Raw genomic sequence first — 19,643 nt, 5'->3', positions numbered from 1 at the left:
AGTGCTGAGAGAGAGCGTCTGTGCTTCATTAACCTATTCTGTTACCAAGAATTCGATAACGCCATCACTCATTCTAACTCATTTAGATCAGTCATTTTTCTAAACTCTCTGCATGACGACATTAGATATCTTTGGCCGCTGACGCACTACAGGAAAGTCATCACATCACTACACTGAGTGCATGTTTAAAAACTACACTGCATAAATCCAGTGGTGCTCTGTGTGCATTATGTATTTTTTTTCTCTGTAATAAATGTTGTAGAATGAGAACAGCAGGATGAGCTCACTGTTGCCAGTGGCTGTACAAACAAACACAGTTTCTGAGCCCCCCCTCCCACATACCCTCCCTCTTTCTATTTGTACAGTAAAAGGTCATTCAAGTTTTTCTGGGACAGTTCTGGAACATAGCAAAGTTATATATTCATGTGTTTTTCAGCAGATTTTGTGGCATTTTGAAGGATGTGCTCAAAAAACCATCTGTTGTTTTTTTCCACTGCATCTCTGCTTATTTTATCTTCTTTTAATGTCAGTTTTTGATAACAATGGCCACAACTAGAGCCTGGAAATCTTTTCACAGATTTTAATGTGGCTCACTGCTCTCAACTAAGGTGCTTCAGCGCTTAGTACATCATTGTTAATGTCATTTTAATTAGGCCGCTGTACTGTAACAGCTGTATTTACCCTTTTCTACATTTCTCAACAGTCTATTCGTCTGCTTGTTTGTCCATCTAATTCACAGTTTCCTTCCTGTGTCTTTGACTCATGCAGCCGCTTCACATTAAGGCTCAATGTGAAAACAAACTGGGCTCACAAATCCCAGCAGTTACCAATTGGCCTGGTTCAGTGTAGAGCCAGACTGATGCCGATATCGATGTTTGGAATTAAAAAAAATCCTATAACTCTTTATCGGCTGATAGTAATGTTTTACAAAAACACATAACATACACAAACAATCTTGATATGAATCCTATGTTTCTTTCTTTTTATTGTGAATTTGATACATAATTGAATTCATTGAAGATGTGGGCCTGATCCGGGCATCCGGGTCCTGTCTGTGGCTGTAAGATTTCTGGACAGGTGTTTTCAATACACTTTCAAGTGTGTTTTTGATCCTAATCTTCTGTCAGCCAAGATCACAGTTGAACAAGCTACAGTTGCTTCTATAGTTAGACTGTTTGCTTGTGATGACTGATTCTCCTCTAAGTGAAAAAGACTCCACCATCACCTCATAAACACTGGCTGGACATCTCAAACTCCAACATACTACGAGCATACTACTCTTGGCTCAACCAGAAAGTTTTATAAGATTTTGCAACCTTTCCTGCTGCATTATCGAAACTGCACAAATCCCCATTAACGTGCATTGATATTATCAATATGTAGGATAGACGTGGGCTGGGGTTGTTGTTTGTGTTTCTGTGTGAGCTGCTTCTCTGTTTGTCTGTATTTTGAAAACTCAACAAAATATTTCAATACCAATAGTAACTGTCTTTCAGCCTTTTTTCTCTGTCTTCTTCACAGCGTTGTGGAATTTATCCATCAGACAAACCAGACTGGCACCAGACCAAGGGTGAAATCTGGTATTGCGCTCTGGGTTCGCCTTATCTGCTTGCTGTTTACTAACAGTCACAGAGTCCATCACTTGCAGCAGCACTGTTATCTCAGCGACCCAGGCAACATGAGCAGAATGCTAGTGCAGCTGCTTTATTCGCAGGCCAATGTGTGTCTGTGTGTCTTTCTGTGTGAGTGTGTGTGTGTGTGTGTGTGTGTGTTTGAGCCCTCTCTCATACATCAACACATAAAACAATGGAGCATCATGTACAGATAAAAATGATCCAACCTGTGCAACTAGTGGAGCTTAATTTATCTTTTATGACTGTTCAGGTGCAGAAGAAGTCACTAATTTATTCAGAGAGGTAAAGCCGATAAACATTTAAATCCTGTAGCTGTGTGAAACAAGGCTTTTAAAGGGTAATTGTTTAATGGCTCTAAATCAATGCCCACAAAAGGGAGAAACAGCCTAAAGTCGCAATTTTAAACCTTTGTCTGTGCTAATGTTTTTAAATCTGAAGGCACTTTTACCAACTTTGTTCCCTTCAAGATTTTCCAAGAGTAGACCATAAATTGAAAATCGTAATTATGGAAAAACACTGATCAAATCAGCCCCAAACTGCAATCTAAATACATAAAATCTAATGATGAAATGCTAAAAGAAAAAGATAAAAGATAAAAACATAATTATTGCAATGACAGTGTGGTGCAGAGGACATTTAATTTGAATTTTTCTACAAGTTACAGCTGCCTCAAACAGCCCAGCAGCATAAACATGCATCACATTCTTCTTATGCTTTAATCATAAAGCTTGTGCATTGTAATCTCCTCATGGGTACTGTTGTGTAGGGAGAAGGACAAAAGAATCTCACCCTGTAGAGGGGGTCATGATGCAGCCTCCACGATCAACGGTCATCCTGCAGCCACAGCCGCGCTCTGGGGTGTCGTGGTTCATGCCAAAATTGTGTCCCAGTTCGTGTGCCAAAGTCACGGCTGCACCCAGTGGGTTCTCAGAGTGATCCTACAGTAGGGGGAAAAAAAAGGCAACCCAGAACATGAGATCATGCAAACCATGTGTAATCCTGTATATTGCAAGTTCAATCAAAGTTCTCAGAGCAAGCTTCGGATAAAAAGCTAACCAAAGTGAAGAGCACAAAAAAAGAAGACAGAAAACACAAAGTTCAAAGAAGACGCTGCAGATTCCAGAAAACAGTTCAGTAACTGTACGAACTGCCCCCCCCCCCCCCCCCCCCCCCCCCCCCCCCCTCTTCCTCCCTCCCTCCTCCCCCTCCCCCCCCCCCCCCCCCCCCTCCTTCTTCTATTACTCATTCTCCTCGTGGAGACCTGAATTCATCTGCCATTCCATTACCCCTGCAGACCCAATCATACCTGCAACCAGGGGAAACAGCTACTGCAGGAAGCTCCATAAACCTACATATGACTCGCTACTCCATTGATAAGCGAGACAACTGCCCTGCACAAGGCAGACAGAGATGGAGAATGACGAGAGAGAGGTGGAAGTTTCAATCTCACCTAGTTTCGCAGACAGACGTGCTGAGAGGGAGACAGACATTGGGAGTAGGGGGTGTCTGGGAAATTAAGTCAGTGTAGTATAAATATGAAAGTGGGACTGGAGAGGAGACAAACAGGGATGAATGACACAATGACAGTAGTCTGCCATCTTCTTCTATTGTGACAATATGATTGTATTGTGTGATTTTTTTGTACATTTCCCACATTAATATCAGAAAAATGTTCCTATTAATATTGTGACATTAAAGGAATATTTTGACATTTTGGAAAACACACATTCGCTGACACTGATCTCATGTGTGTATGATGCATAATCAGTATCAGCTGGTTAGCTTAGCTTAGCATAAAGAATAGAAACAAGGTGAAACCGTTAACCTGGTTCTGTCCAAACGTAACAAATCCACCTACCAGCAACCTTTCTGTCAGACTTTCACAGCTATAGATATATAGATATAAAAAGTATAGATTCCACATTCATTGCTACATCTGGATGCGTGAATTACTTATGCTGGAATTATGGTTCTCTGAAGATGTGTGTTAACATCTCTACATGTCTACACGGAGAACAGTGTTACATGTAACCATACAGTAGGTTGTATTGTAGAGGCACACAGAGGAGCCTACATGTAACATGAAAAGGAAAAAAAACAAATAAAACAATGACCCCCAGAGAAGCAGGTTCCAGCCTTGAGACAGAAAAGTGCTGCAAAACTGGCGGCAGTGTGCTTACATGTATAGGGCTGCTTGCATGTAAACCCTTAATAATGTTAAGCGCTTAAAAATGTTTTAGCATTTCAAATCTCACAACCCCTGAGAAATAGGCCCCCCACGTGGTTACTGTTTATCTTTAATGTGGTCCTCGAATGCTCATGTACATGAGACAATCACATGCTTCCTTTGAGGGCGAGGTCATATGTCAAAGTTGGGGGCAAGTTGAGCTATTTTCTTCTCTGATTACAGAGCAGCATCATGGGTAACTGCACCCCGCCTTGTAAAGAGAAGGATGGGAAAACTTTCATCTGCTTCTGTCACATTTTATCTGTGTGTGTCTCTGTGTGTGTGTGTGTGTAATTCATAGTTGAGTGCCTCCTCACAAAAAAGTGCAATATCAGAGTCAGCAGAAATGGATGAAATTCTAAGAAGCCACAGTCATTACTTTGAAGCAGCTATAAGCCATTGTTGTGACGGCGAGAATTTGATAGTGTTTGCTCCAACCAAGAAATGCTCTGATAGTCTTTCTGATATCACTTCCAGTCATGTGAGAAAATAACTCCCAGACAAGAATGACATAAAAAAGTGGATATTGTTAGCTGTCACAGTTTAAACCCAAGCATTCACATAGAAAGACCAATAAGAGCTTGAAAAAATAAATAACATTATGACGTATAAACTCAAAGAACATACAAAGTACATAAAGGATTTGAGGTTGATTAACACATGGCAGTGTATGGTTTGAGACATGGCTCATCTCATCTGGCTAAACTTCCCTTTAATCTCGGTCCAAATCTTCTGCCGTCTGTAAGTAATGGGGACAACAAACATCTGGAGAAACCTCACCGCAGCCACGGCCAGCAGACAACATATCTATTAATGGGGGATACACATCTGGGCTTGGATGTAATAGCGCTGGGCAGATAACCACTTTGTGATTTGGCATGGATGTCAAGTGCTACAGCAGGCAGAGGAGCCCAACAGGCAGCTAATTTACTATGTGTAATAATTTAATGTACCAAGGGGCGATGCGCAGTTGTGTGTAAAAAATGCATTTTGATTCAAATGTGCGCTCTGTGAGAGCTTGAATAAACAATTTATCACATCTCATAAAAATGCAAATGTGGTTTTGTTTAAATGCTGTGGCCTTTGATTTAGCCCTGTGCCCCACCAACCCTTTTAGAGAAGTCACAGGAAAACCTAATTGAATGACTTCAAATGATCTTACGAGGGCGTGTATCTACTTTGCAACCCATCTGAGGATATATTTTTACATATTCCTTTGAGCTCTTAGCTGTTTGCGGCAATGATGAGGGTATGACTGATGAGGGACTCGGGTACTAATATCATTGTGCGTAAAAGCAAAACTTCCTGCCAGACCTGTCTATAAATGCCGTTCCAGCAAACAACAAACACTTTTTTCTGCCTAAATCATATCTGGATTGTGTTAGCCTGCTGAATCTGAACAATGTCCACCCTGATACGATCGGGCTACACGGAGGAAGAGGAGGGCGGAGGCATGGTGGGAGCAGCAAATGGGTTTTATACTCACCATGACAATGCCTCCAGATTGCTCAACTGTGCACATGCTCATGATGGGTGCCATGCCAATGGTAGTGCCCTGGAAGTATACCCCGCTGCAAAGGACAGAGGATAGAAGGAGAGTGAAGAGGAGATCAAAATGTCACTTTATTTTTTATTTTATTATAATGGGGAAATGGTGATATTGCAACTGTTTGTATGTATTGTATGTGGCATACATTTCAATATGGCCCCTGGCCCATTTACACACAACAGTAAAATTAATGGAAAATAGAAAAATGGTTAGCGCTAATGCAAAGTATAAGCAACTTTGTAGCTAATGGGCTGAGACATGTACAACCACTAGTACGGCCCTGCAAGCATCAGTTTTCTTGTACCAATATGAACATTTCATTTTTCACTTCTGGGCTCCCTTTATTTATGTTAAATTAAAATTTCCACCTTATGAGCTGAGCATTGTCGTGCGGTTTCTGAGGCAGCAACTTGACTTTCCGCCAGTCTAGGAACTCGTGCAAGGTGGTGAAGGGATCCTGGGTGACGGGACATTTATCAGAGTCACTCCACACCTCAAGACCCACCAGGGCCACCCGGATGTTCAGGGCCCTGTAGAACTGAAGGGGAGCACATTGATAAGCAGAGAGAGACAGTGTGGATAAAAAGGCCAGGGGGTTTATAAAGCTTAGATTACATGAATGATCAAAGACCTTCAAGCAGAGGTTTGAGATACTTTCGTAGCCTTTCACATTTGGTTACTCAATTCATTGAATTGTATTACATTTCATTATGGCAGCTCTGAATCCTGTCCTGTGTTCACCAGTGTTTCTTCCTCATGTTTTTCACATGATTACAGCATGTCTTCTCCACGTCTCTATCCATGCTTCCCTCAAGTAAATCCATCTGCCCACTCTATCTTCTAGCTACAGATTCACAGCTCTGGCAGAGGTTTTATACAGACTAAAAGCAGCTGTTTTAGTAGGACATTAATATATCACACAGTCCTCCCATTAATCTCTGCTGCCAGAAATATTTCTATTTTAAAAATGTGATTTATCCCTCCTGTGCAAAGGGGAGAGAATGTTTTACCTTGTCCACGTAATTGGCTATCTCTGCCAGTCTCTGTTTCACCTTGTCGATGTCCTTTCCCTGTTTCTGAAACTGCAAACAAAATTACATGTAATCAGTGGTAGAAATTGTAACATTTAGACCCACAGTATTTGTTTTGCATGAAGATATAAATGGCACTGTGTTACTGTGTTTACAGGCATTTTCAGAACTAAAAAGCTTGAAACAACAGAACACCCGCAAAGGCATTATTTTGTATGAATGAGATGCTTACAATATTCAGAGGCAATACGTTTTTACTGTTTGTTAGGCAGGTTGTCAAGCTGTGACCATCTGGATCTAGAAAAATCTCCTAGTGTTAGAGAGACGAATGGCACGGCCGCAGGGAGCATGTATATTGGCAGATCTGACAGCCTGTGAAGCTGTGGATCCAAACTGCAGCAAAGTCGGGCCTTCTATTTCCATCCTACTGCGAATCCACCTGCATTGGTGCTGGACTTCAAATCTGAGGCGGAACACTTGATCCCTTAACTCCTTTTCTTTTGTTTTCATTTCCTTTCTTTCCTTTCAGGTCAGTGGCATTAGCGGCCAGGAGGAAACCCCACAATGAGCTCATCAGTGCTTACGGGAGACTCCTCTCTATCCACACGGCTTTTTCCTGTTTCCTGTCTCCCCCGCTGGGGAATCGTTCAGCACTTCCTCTCAAAACGGAGCTGCTGCCACCAGACCACACTCCTTGCTGCACACTGACCTAATTCTGCAGCTCCAGTGGGACCTGTTCTACTGTTACTACAGCTTATCCTGCCTTTTTTTTTCTTGCTGTATGAGGAGTAACTGTGTTTTCAGTGTTTTGTTTCTGTTGTTCAAAAACGGCCTTTGTGGATAGAAGCAAGGCAGGTGTATTACCTCTCTGTTGTCAGCAACAATGATCAGCTCAACGTATTTGGTTGTCTTCTGAGCATGCCTTTTATGCTGAAGTAAAAACAGAGATGTTGCATGTTAGAAATGTACAGTGATTTTTCAAGGATTTTTATCTGCTTGATCCTCCTAAAGATCTGTCTTTATGTTTTAAACATGAACACACAACTGATGTACAATTGAAGCCTTAAAATGAACCCTTTTAAATCTGCAATACCTTAAATATCATAAAAGAACAGATCAACATTTTGAGAAGTACACTTATTTGCTTTCTTGCTGATAGTCAGATATAAAAAAAAAGGTTCCCACACTTGCTTTAATATCAAATTCAAGGACTTTTCAAGGACTTTCCAGGCACAATTCCCTCGAATTCAAGGATCTAACACGGCATAGTTTGAGACTATGGATCAAGGCTAATTACTGTTTAAATACTGTGAATATCTGTAATGAGAACTAGCGGGATTTACAGAAGCTCGCAGACAACAATTAAAGAGAGAAAGGCTTGAATGTTTTCACATCTCAATTGTGCTACAAGTGTTACAGTGATGTAATGTATGTGATCTCTTGCCTTCTCTAACACAGCAGAACAATATATTGTGTAATTTTAGCGAGAGACAGAGACTTCTTTACGAGTTGAAGAGCTAAGAGACGGTGGGAGACACCGCCCTACATACCCTATTTACTAACAATACATAAAAAGAAATATCACATGTACTTCAATTTCTATTTTTGCACAATTATATAAATTCAATGACCAATGTCAATTTATGTCTACTTTCAAAAACTTTCAAGGTTTTGCTTTTTTTCCTCTCAAATTCAGAAACTTTAAAGGATTTCAAGGACCCGTGGGAAACCTGAGTTCATACAGCCAGCAGCCAGTTATCTTAGCTTAGCATAGGGGAAACAGCTAGCCTTGCTCTGCACAAAGGTGACCAAGGACATGAGAGAGTTATCAATCGCCTCATTGGACTTGTGGCAAGACAATAAAAAAGCAAGTTTCAAATTTTTAGAGTGAAAGCTGCAACTAAGCCATGTCACTTGGAGCATTGACTACCTTAGAAAAGCCAGAGCATCACACAAAAGAAGATCATACAGACATATTCAGTGATCTTTTTACTGAACTTGTTCCTTCTGTTAAGGTAGAACTGATCTTGTAAAATCCCAAAGGCCTTTATATTGCTCAGGGGTCATTAAGAACTGTATGTCGGTAAGTTTCACTTCCTGACTCTAATGGAGTTTTTAATGCTTGGGAATAGGGACAGATGGATCCTGCACCTGCTCCATGCAAATAAGCAGCCAACTCTTCTGCATGGGCCCTCAACGTTGGGCTCTGAGTGCAGATAAAATGAGTGTCAAGCCCAAGGCAACACCCTCAGGGAACTTATCCAAACTGGTCTGCCTGCCAGTTTGCTGATCTTTGGTCAAAAGCCCATTCATCTTTCACCAAGTGAGTGTTAGTCTTACCCTTCAGGAACAATTAAATACGACAAAAAATGCTGCAATGATGATAATATAGATATCCAAAGGCTCTTATACAAGCTTTGCCATAAAAACAACATGATACTAATCTCACCCTTGTGTGGAAGGATTGGAAGGGGCTTTTGATGTGGTTTTCAGGAGCAACAGAAGACATGTTGAAGCCATGCCCGCAGGCTCCTGGGGTCAGTGTGAGTTCTTCCACTCGGTAGATGAGGTGGGAACCGGTGTCTTGGCCAGACACAGGCTCAATGATGAATGTCTTGTTTTCAAGTGCGATGAAGCCTCTGCAGAGACAGCGGTGCACATTTGAAAACAAAGCTTCAAAGTATAAGCAATCTCTCAGATGCAGAGTTTGACTGAATGTGGCTCTCTCTAATGGAATATGTGATAACTGAGGTATAGCCCACTTTTACTGAAGCCAGTTGAAACTTTAAAACTTTTTTTCTTTATCTTGGCAGACGGGCCAACACGGGCCTCGCTAGGGTTAAAACTCCTACTGGCTTTGCGCATAAAAGTTCTCCAATTTCATATCAAGAATATTTTAGCCTACTTTAATGCTCTTTGTCATTTGCTTTTATTGCATTGATAAAAAGGTCATCATGGTAAAATAAACATTTTCTATTTCCAAAAATGTTTCCTTGCTGTGTAATTAAGCAGAAGATGACACTGTGCATCTTAAGACTTGAATGAGACCAAAATCTCAAATCTTCCAGTCGTGCTCGGTCATTAGCAACAGTGAGGTGCCTATTACTGTCAGACTGAGACCAGATATTCACTGGATGCCTCTGAGGACAAAGACAATGAGGTGTGACATTTTCTATTCCCACGAGTCACACACCAACTTACTGACAGCCTGCTTAAGGGGCTTAAGAGCGATGGGCTGCTGTGCAGAGTGACTTAAGTAAATATAAACATTGCTGTGGCAAATAGCACTTAAAGGGCAGCGTTGAGATGCTGCTTGAATACAAAACGATGGTTGTGTTTCTTACCGAAGGCCTGAGCAGACGCTGAGGGTGACATCAGAGTTTGGATGCGCCTGCACTTCGCCATGATAGTAGCAGTTATTCTAAAAGAGATTGTTTGAATATAAAAGATTTTAAAAATACTGGAGATGAAAACACTGCATGCAAGGAAAACTTTACCCACTGGATAATTTAATTAAAATGTATTGTTTTTTGTTTTTTTTGTTTTTTTTTTTATTTAAAAAAAGATTCTTGTCACATTTCCTGTAGCAGTAGTTCTTAACTGACATCAAAAGAGCAAAACGGGACAAGATACAGTGGAAGTGTGCTGATGCTGTCCTAAGTTGTGTTCATTTAAATTAGCATGCTCTGTGGAGCAGTTTCTCTCTCTCTCTTTACAAACAGGCCTTTTGAAATTAATGCAACCTACATAGTTGAAGGGAAAAGCAGGGAAACTGACACGGATGGGGGGTGACAGTAATATGGTAATTGTTTTTCCTTCATTATTCCACCAGGGTGGTCTAGTAAAAGGGGGGAGAGGACATTTAAGGCTGCTCAGACACAGTGAAAAAGCACCGCTGTCTGAGCACAAGAAGAGCAGAGGAAATGACTCTTGTTAAAAGGGAATACAGACCTCCATTTACTGTCGAGCAGCACTCTAGTCCTCTTAAATCAACTGTCATTTGTCACTACACTGAACATTTCTCACCCCCAATACTGAACTGGAGGAGGAAATACTTAGATTTTAGCAAAAAAAAAAAAAGAAAAAAAAAGAAAGAAAAAACCCACTCATTTCAAACGTCTTCTGTTTGTTACCGAGCCAGGTGGTGATGGAATCAAGATTCATTAAATTAAGTGTAAAAATAGAGCAGCTACAAAGGCTCTGAGCTTAGGCTATGGTTGACCTAGATTAGTTCACCTTTCATAAAAGAAAACATCAGGCAGCGATAGTGATTGTCTCTCTCAGTTAGCCTCAGTGTGTCTGTGACTTTTACAGTAACTAAAGCTCGTTGTTAGAAGATTTCCTGGAGCTACAAAAAGCAGAGGTGGAATAAATCCTGGTTAAAGCCCATTAACATCTCGTCTCCCCTTTTATTTCCCTTTAAGTATCTATAAGTTTGGAAAAATCACCTTATTTCACACTGTGTGACAGTATGACATGGAATATGTTCTGCATCAATCAGCTTGTTCCAAGTCTTCATCGAAGCTATATGATGTTTAATTTGAGTGAAATATTTAAACCAGAGACTCCAGTTTTTACTTCCCTAAAATTCAGCCAGAAAATTTTTTTTTTGGAAACTTCCACAAAAAAACGAAACTTCTGTGGGTTTGAACAATGTTTTTTGCTGCACGCGAGTTTGTAATAACTGAGCTACCACAAAGCAGCTCCTGCTTAAGTTTGTTTCATACGTGTTCACTTGTATGTCAGAGGAGGGTTTATTTACAGTACACATCTTTTCCACTGATCCCTGATAAACACATGGCTGATTTCTGAGTTCAGAGACAAGTACTGAAAGTGTGCAGCTGTGTGAGGCTCTTCAAAGACAATACAGTATTTCTACTTGACAGCCTGATGCACTGCTTGGAACATCCTCCCACACAAAATTAAAAAGGTGAGAGAGTGAAGAACACTGTTTGCACAACTTTGCGGGAAACAGACTTGTCAGCTGTTGCCAAATTACTGAACATTACTGAGAGACAGGGCGCTTTTCAAAGTCACAAATCACATGTTCCTGCAACCCCACAGAACTGTTATCCCTCTTCTACACGGGCTGCTGCTGAAAACTGCCTACCTGTTGCCATGCAGTAAAAATCTTATTTCTACCTAACTCAAACTAAAAATACCTTCACCATAGAATGAAAAATCAATTTTCTTTTATGAGCCACATAAACTGATTTGAACCATTCAAGTACCTCAGTGAGTGGCCTTGATAAGTACAAAAGAAGAAGAAGAAATTCAATATGAACATCAATCTTTTCTTCATTTTCAAAAGAGTAGCAGGCACTTTCCTTTAACAGACTGCTGCTAGCGTACACATAGAAAAAAACTAACAAGTTGTCAGGAATAGATCAGCTGCTAAAAGGGGATTCCATAATGAAATCCTGATGGCAGTGTTGGCTTAAAAACAGCCAGCATAAAACACAGCTTATCATCAAGTAGGCCACAGGATAGATGTCCTGCTCTGCCACAGCCAGGGGCTTTCACATACACACTGGGTCACACTGTAGCGATCAAACAAATCATTGCAATCAAGCACCAATTTCAATTCCTAAATTTGATTTTTTTTTTTTTTTTTTTTTTACGAATGCATAAGATACAGCAGAGATTATCATCCGTAACCCTCCTCTGTGAGAAAAAAGCAAAACAGGTCAGGGTCAGTTTTTACAGTGTGACTGCAGAGCACCACTGCACATCAACTTGACCATAAATGTCAAAAGCACTCCAGTGCCACCGTACCGTGAAGTTGTGAGCACCGGTGACTGCACGTCCATCCTCTTGGTAATGTGTCTCGGTGTAATGGCTTGCAAAAAGTCCCCTAAGAAGAGAACAAAATAAAGGAAACAGACACATCATACACCCAGGTATTTTTTCATTGCTGTGACTCTGAATTGGTTGAAAAAAAAAAAGTCTGTGTTTTAAGACTACTAAGAAAGCTGGACACTTTTTCTTTTCCTGTGGATTCAGTGTTGCTTGTAAGGATTTGGGGAATAATAGTCGATGATAGTCCAAGTGCTTAGCATTCTGAGGATAGAGGAGACTTTTTGTGAATTTATTAGATGTTTGTATGGGTCCTTGAATCCCCTTGCATTCAGCAGGACTGAGTAAAATCCCTGCTGAGGTAATTATTTTGTGCATATGGGTTTCTGTGCAAATGTGTGTGCATCTGTAGACATACTTTAAACTGTGTGTCAGCGTGTGCGTGTGTGTGTGTGTGTGTGTGTGTGTATGCGTTTTCCTCCTTGGGCCACGAACAGATGGACACAGTGAGCCCCACCCCAAGCATTGGCAAAGGAGCAATAGGAACACCCATCTTTTACAGCTGCATAATCACACTGACATCAGGAAGGACGTTCTCAGGAAATGTGTGTGTGCGTACGTGCATATGTATATGTGTATGTGTGTGTGTGTGTGTGTGTGTGTGTGTGTGTGTGTGTGTGTGTGTGTGTGTGTGTGTGTGTGTGTGTGTAAGCATGTGTGTGAAACAGAGGTCCAGAGAGAGTGCAAGAGCAAGAGGGAGCCAAGTGAGAAGGTCACAGCAAGTGAGAAAAAGCAGAAAGGTGATAATTACTACAAGATTTGTGTCTAAAATCCAAACAACCCACTGCACCACAGACACATATACATAGACACGTGTGTTTTAAAAACGTGAATGTTGAACAAAATAATCAATAATCATCTCAGGTCTGCCTGCTAAGTGCACAGCTCCCATGACACTTCCCAAAAACACTTCTTTTTTCAGCAAAAAAACGAGGGATTCACAAAGACAGAAGAGGTGGACGACAGGATTTAGAAACTGGAGCACAGTGTTTGTCCAAATCACAGTGGGAATCATTCATATCCCACAATTCTGTGCCATCCCACACAACTTGCATGTACTAAAAACCAGAATTAGATGAGGGTAGATTAAGCCAATAATGTACTTTTTTTCATTTAACATCTTATCTGAACATTTAAAGTTCATTTTTTATGACCTGTTTAAAAAAGGATCAATCCTCTGTAGCCCAGGCCTGACCACATTTAACTTCATTAAATACTTATTATCTCTTTAATGTGCCTTATCATGCCATTAGCACGCTCTAAACCAAATCTGATAAGCCAGCGGCCAGTAATCACTTTAAAGAGGCCGGTATGTCTCATTAAAAATGGATGACACATCAGAGGGTAGTGTGTGCTTAATGGAAAAATCCTAAAATATACTGTATATCCTTATACTATATTCTTATATTATCTATATAATTAAAAAGTGACAGTGACAAACAGACACTTCGCAAAAACACCAACACTACACACTGATGTTTTTTAAATTCAAAGGCAAATTCAAAAAGCTCTGATAAAAGGTTGTGTTTGCAGTAAAGATGGGATTTATGTCATGTCAGTCGTTAATTCCAAGCAAATGCTCCTGTGCTACATTTTGGTGGCTTGTTTGGGGAAAGCCAGCTTAGGGCAGCATGGCTCCTGATACTACGACACACACTGTATTAAAGCTGTGGGTTTTACATGACAGTCTGCCTGTAATCAACTCCTTGGCAAGAGTACACAGAGTTTATGAGGCCATGGATGTTAACTGAGCTTCCTCTGCCCTCGCTGGTTACCTTTTAGCTCTGCGGTGTGGGATTGTGCATCTTATGCACCTGAAATGACCCTGCTGATGATCAGATGCCCAGTACAGAGAAATAAATCTGAGCTACTGGACTCACTACAGCCCTTTAACTCCCCTGAGCGTTTGTGTGTATTCATGAAAAAGATATGAATTTGACATTTTGATTGAGAGAAGATAGAGAATGTCGTCCTCGTTGTATCTAAGATGCGACAGTTGTGTTTTTCCACTAAACAGCAGCAACGGAGGAGCGCGAGGGTGCAGTTTCTCTCTGGATACAGGAATACATCCTCGTGATTATACCTCTTTTCTCAGCAACCTCCACCCATAATTTAGTCAAGAGGAACATGCAGCCGATTAAACACATTTTAGATGGAACGTAGCAGATGAGAATTGGTCTGAAAATCACCACAGTTCTCACCAGAAACCCAGTGTGAACTCTCCCAAGTGCTGCTTTGAATTTTCCTCTAGTATGTTATAAGAGACAGGTGTTGAAATCTATGAATGGAACTGAGATGCAGAAATTCTGATGGATGTGCAAAATTACTTTTTTAAACAAATGCCTTCAATCCACACGAGGAAGACGATGGTTTCAACCTGAAACTGTGCCCTGTGAACTGACAGTACGCGTCTTTCCTAATTTACTTTTCTGATAGGACTTCACATTTTTCTTTATCAAAGATGTTGTAATGTATAAATCTCCTATAATTGCTTGAGTCAATAACCATTGATTCGGTGCTTTAAGTGTGTATTGCGATTCATTAGACACAGTCCAACACCTAATTAACGATTCACTAATAGTCGCACAGGTTAATTGTGATGAATGAGGAGCTTTTTAATAGCACCCCAGTGAGGCAGAAAATACTGTTATTTGTCTTAAAAGGTAATCTACCATCTCTTATATTCAGCATCATACAGACTGCTCTTCAGAATTAATTTAATTTCTCTGAAAATTAATTTACTGCATGAATTACTGATTGTTTCTAAAAGTCAGAGGCCCAGTTTTCGACACTTTCCTTGAGAGGCTAGTATGTTGTCCACGCTTATACTCCTACATACGTAGGAGTATGATTTGGTATTTGTAAAAGGCGTTCAAACAGAACACTCATCATGTTGTTGCAATAACTGGCCTTTCTGATTTTTTTGCTGAACTTTTAGCCCCCGACGTCTCAGGTGAACACATGTTCCTGCGTCCTTTCCATCTCTCTACATAAATGGACTGCTGACTTACAGTCTATGCACTAAACAACAATCAATGAATGTCAGGCAGAGATATGACTATCACAGTGCAGGAACTAAACAGCAGAAAAACATTTTTAAAAAATCCCTCCACCTTTCTCAGATACGATTTTCTGTCATGTCTGAAATTTTGGCAGATAAAATTGTTGCTGAAAGAAACATGTTTTGATGAGTTTTATTTGAAAAGAAAAAAAAAAACAAACATATCAGCCACAGACTCGCTACAAGAGCATAATCGATGTAACCAGAACTTGATGAATCTCTGTTTTTAATATCTTTTCTCAGCCATCCAGAGACTACAATGTTCGGTGCAAATTTTAAGGGCTGAGCCTCATTTACATATATGTGACTCCATGCCTCATGTAATAATTCACCATTACACAAAGCCCCTTGAGCATGAAACCATTTGAGAGAAATGTGGCTCCTCTTGCAGTCTCTCTGCTTCCTTTGAAGACTGCTAACTTCAGTGATTTCTTTTAATCCCCTCTCCCCCACAAGCCTAACCCTAAGCCTTCCTATAGCTGCTACTTATGGCACTGTATGCGTAACTCGCAAAAGAGCAGACTACTACAGAGGGAGAGAGAGATGAAGAAAGAGGAGGAACTAAAGAGGTGTGGTTGACAAGTCTAATTCTATTTCCACATGCGGCTGCGTTCCAAATTGATTTACATACAGCTCAGTGTCCCTTCAGCTTAGACTTGGCTGTGGCGAGTGTGCTGGTGTGTACAAAACCAGCAAAGCCAGAGAAAACCAGGGAGAGACAGAGATGAGGGTGGGAGGAGTGCAGGGAGCAAAAAAGAAAAATCCCCTGAACTGCAGAATTAAAGGAGTGCCTTCCTTCACTCTACTCCTCTGGCTTTGTAAAAGATTATTCAAGTACACTTGTAGTTCTCCTGGTAGCAAGCGCGTATCTGTAGCTCGTAAAAACACAGTAAGGCATAACATGAACTGTTCTTTACAGGAGTCTATTTTATCACTTTAACTATAATATCAGTTTGGTAGCAGGCTGTCCCATATATTTTTATCCTTAATATGTTGTCAACTGGGTTTTCTCATTGACATTTAAGGTATCAAGTCATGCTAGCAGCTCTGCGAGACTGTATTTAGGCACAGCAGTGCTTTGAGCTAAATGCTAATGTCAGAATGCTAACATGCTCACAATGACAATGCTACCATGCTGATGTCCAGCAGGTAGCAAAATGCTAACGCATCTTAGTGCTTAAGCGATTGCTTTTCGGCAACTATTTTGATAATTGATTATCGATTGTTTAGCCTCTATAATAAGAGAATGTCTTGCTTTTTTTCTATCATTGTAAACTATGTATCTTTGGATATTTGGAACTAGACATTTGGGGACATCGCGTTCAGCTTTGCAAAGTTGTGGGGATTGTTGTGACAATTTTTGTTAGTTTTCATTGATCAGATAAAACCTTGATCAAAATAATCGTTAGCTGCAGCCCTGCTTAGCATGTTACGAAGCACTAAACACAAATTGGTAACTGGAAAGTCAGATGGATTCACCTTCTAGGAACAATGAATGTAACAAATTTTGTGCCAATCCATTAAAAAAATGTGGAGACTTTTCACTGGAAACCCCCCCCCCCCCAAAAAAAAAGTCAGCAAGCAGAAGTACATAAGATATGAGGAGGTTAAACTCATTATGATATGACATATCTTATGGGGCCCATGATTCATGGCAATCCACAATGTACTACAGACTCCTCTGTCTGGACTACATTTGTGGACTGACCAACTGAAGTGTCCGTGTCCTGCTGCTAACATGGCAAAAAAGTCACATTAAATCAGACAGCAGAGTAACATTTTCCAATATAAACCCTCCAGCAGGCAGCAGACCAATATCAAACAAGCAGGCTGATGGGCCAAGCCTATTTAAAATATTGACTGACCAAAGCAAAGATTGCTCCTTAATGAGTCAAGGTCTCACTTTGCCACAGAGAAAGCAGCTTGTTCACTTTTAAATCATCCTGCAGTGAGTTCGCAAGGGTCCAGATGACGCCATTTTTCCCAAAATAATGTTTGGATTATAGGGAAAAGACAGAAAGAAAACCAAATCCTGAGACAATAAAAAGTCATTTCTACCAAGTTGTTTTTAGAGATTAAAGATGCAGAAAGGCCCTGTGGATACTAATTTACGAATGACTCAGTCTGTGAGCATTCGAAACCCACAAGATACTTGCTACAGTGTTATGGCTTGCGCCCACTTTATTGTTGACATTCAGTTCAGATCCAAACGAAAACCTTTGGCCGTGCATTCGCCAGGAGAGTACACTCATTCAAACAGCATTCTCTGTCTGCGTCCCTTACCTCAGGCTTCGTGGCCCTGTGTGTGCTGTGGTGCCCAAGGCGAGTGAAGTCATCACACATCAGTAAAACAAACTGCATAGGGAGAAACAAGGCTCCCTACACTAGACAGAAGAGGTGAATGATGAGTCAATGGATAGTCATACAGTGAGGCTGTCTCTCTCTCTCACCCACAGGCATTCATAGAGAAATACATATGCCTGATAATATACTGTATTCAAATGACATCTTCCTGTTTGAGCTCCATCACTGACCATCTGATTTCTTTTATGCCTGCTTCACTTGTTAGCAATATAAGAATGTAGGCCCCATGAAAGATAATATATTGGTGGTGGCAGAAAGTAATAAGAGGCAATGATAGTAAGTGACAGGGAGGACATATGATTTTTCTCCTTGGGGATAGGAGACTGGTGATGGTCAAATAGAAAGCACCCATCTAAAAAGGAGACATTTTGATAACGCTGATGTACTGCAGGTACCCATATTGGATTGTCCCACTCTCCTGATCACTTTACAGCACTTGAGTGAAAGGTGACTGTATTACTATGCAAGATAAATGCCTTGAGATGAATGTAGGAATCCATAGCATGGGATTCTGCATTGATTGTCAGATATTCTTCTGGCATGCGAGTGCAAATGTCAAGAACTTGCAGGCAGAGTCTCTCCTCTGGATATACCTTCTTCCTCTGGCATATCTTCTCACATCTCCAAAGCCTTTTATTTTCTTTTATAACACAGCAATAGTAACCTTGTCTATTATGCTTACAGATATTTCTTCTTTTTTAACCACACTGGTACTGCTTTACAAAGTCTTAAGAATTAATAATGGAATTTGGGTAAAAATGCAAGGGTGCAGGTGCAAAACAAAGATTAAAAATGCTGTGGTGTAAAGCCGCAAACCTTTTTATGATTCTAATGAAAGCAGACATCATTTTGGGTGTGAAACATTGCAATTTGTACTGTTTTTATTTCCCTCAGTTGTGAACTAAACGACAACCAACGCAGCTAACAGCAGTGAGGTACAGCAGAGCTGTTAAAGAATGAACTGCTTCATAGCTGCTGGCCTAAACGTCCGGAATATTTAACACCATAAAACGATTCCCACACTAAACATATTTTTCCTCATAACTATACAAAGAGCATGATGTCATATTCCCTCTGCACCCTTTAAAGGGAATAATTTGTCAAATCAGTGGGAGGGAAAAATGCGCTCATATACAGTACAGTCACAGTCAACTGTGTACATGAATCCAGGCCAGTCATCTAACTTCTCTGTGGGTACAGTCAGTTAATGCAGACTTTAACCAGTCCATCTTGTGCAATACTAGCTGCTGGCATTGGTATCCTCTTCACATATTGCACCACTGAGGCTGTTTGTTTGTAATTAATGCCCCAAGCTTTCACAGCTAAACATTAGACCATTGTGAAATGTGTGGCTAAAGGAGTGCATGAATTCTTTATTACCCTTACAAAGGAGGGCAGAATATTTCTGGGCACCGGATGATGATGGTACAAAGTCAAAAAATGCCTGGAGGCAACATCCCACCACTAACAAGCAGTCAACCATAAACTCTTTATACGGGAAGCTGTTAGAAAAATATCCCCTCAATAGCAGAGAGCTGAATACATGCCTGATCAATTTACTGTGGCATCTGATGCAAACAGTTACAAGTTTAGGAAGATCTTGTGCTTATCATTTTCAATCACTTATGTCAAAGGAACCATCCTCCTCTCTGCTTCTTCTCTGCATTTAGAAAAAATTGAATCTGCTTTGAGAGATTCCACTGATAACTTCTATAAGAGAAGGAACTCTGTAATTAATTATATTGAGTTACTCATGTACCTAATAATCAATAAATTGTAAAAGCCCCCCCCCCCCAAATCACGTCAGCAAAAACTGTCTATTTGCATATTATATTCCTTGAGGGAAAAGAGGTGTGTAGTTTTAGTCCTTCATATTACATCATTACTACTTTTTGAGGGTGGAAAAAATTGAAATAATTTA

The 19,643-nt window shown here is 40.5% G+C and overlaps 1 protein-coding gene across 1 annotated transcript in view; it reads right to left on the bottom strand.

Moving 5' to 3' along the window:
* The window catches only part of LOC111235168 (disintegrin and metalloproteinase domain-containing protein 12-like), a 75,895-nt gene that overhangs the window by 29,580 nt on the left and 26,672 nt on the right, over positions 1-19,643 (bottom strand). The window contains exons 4-11 of the mRNA XM_022763504.1: positions 12,217-12,295; positions 9,786-9,862; positions 8,891-9,080; positions 7,306-7,371; positions 6,421-6,492; positions 5,779-5,948; positions 5,348-5,432; positions 2,424-2,572 (exon numbers count right to left, since the gene is read on the bottom strand). Of these exons, the coding sequence (XP_022619225.1) occupies positions 2,424-2,572; positions 5,348-5,432; positions 5,779-5,948; positions 6,421-6,492; positions 7,306-7,371; positions 8,891-9,080; positions 9,786-9,862; positions 12,217-12,295 (888 nt within the window). The remainder of the gene's footprint in view (positions 1-2,423; positions 2,573-5,347; positions 5,433-5,778; positions 5,949-6,420; positions 6,493-7,305; positions 7,372-8,890; positions 9,081-9,785; positions 9,863-12,216; positions 12,296-19,643) is intronic.

Source organism: Seriola dumerili, unplaced genomic scaffold (assembly GCF_002260705.1).
Source record: "Seriola dumerili isolate Sdu_G_001 unplaced genomic scaffold, Sdu_1.0 BDQW01000478.1, whole genome shotgun sequence".
Classification (NCBI taxonomy): domain Eukaryota; kingdom Metazoa; phylum Chordata; class Actinopteri; order Carangiformes; family Carangidae; genus Seriola; species Seriola dumerili.
The sequence above is the reverse complement of the archived record's forward strand: the minus strand, read 5'-3'. Positions and strand labels throughout refer to the sequence as shown.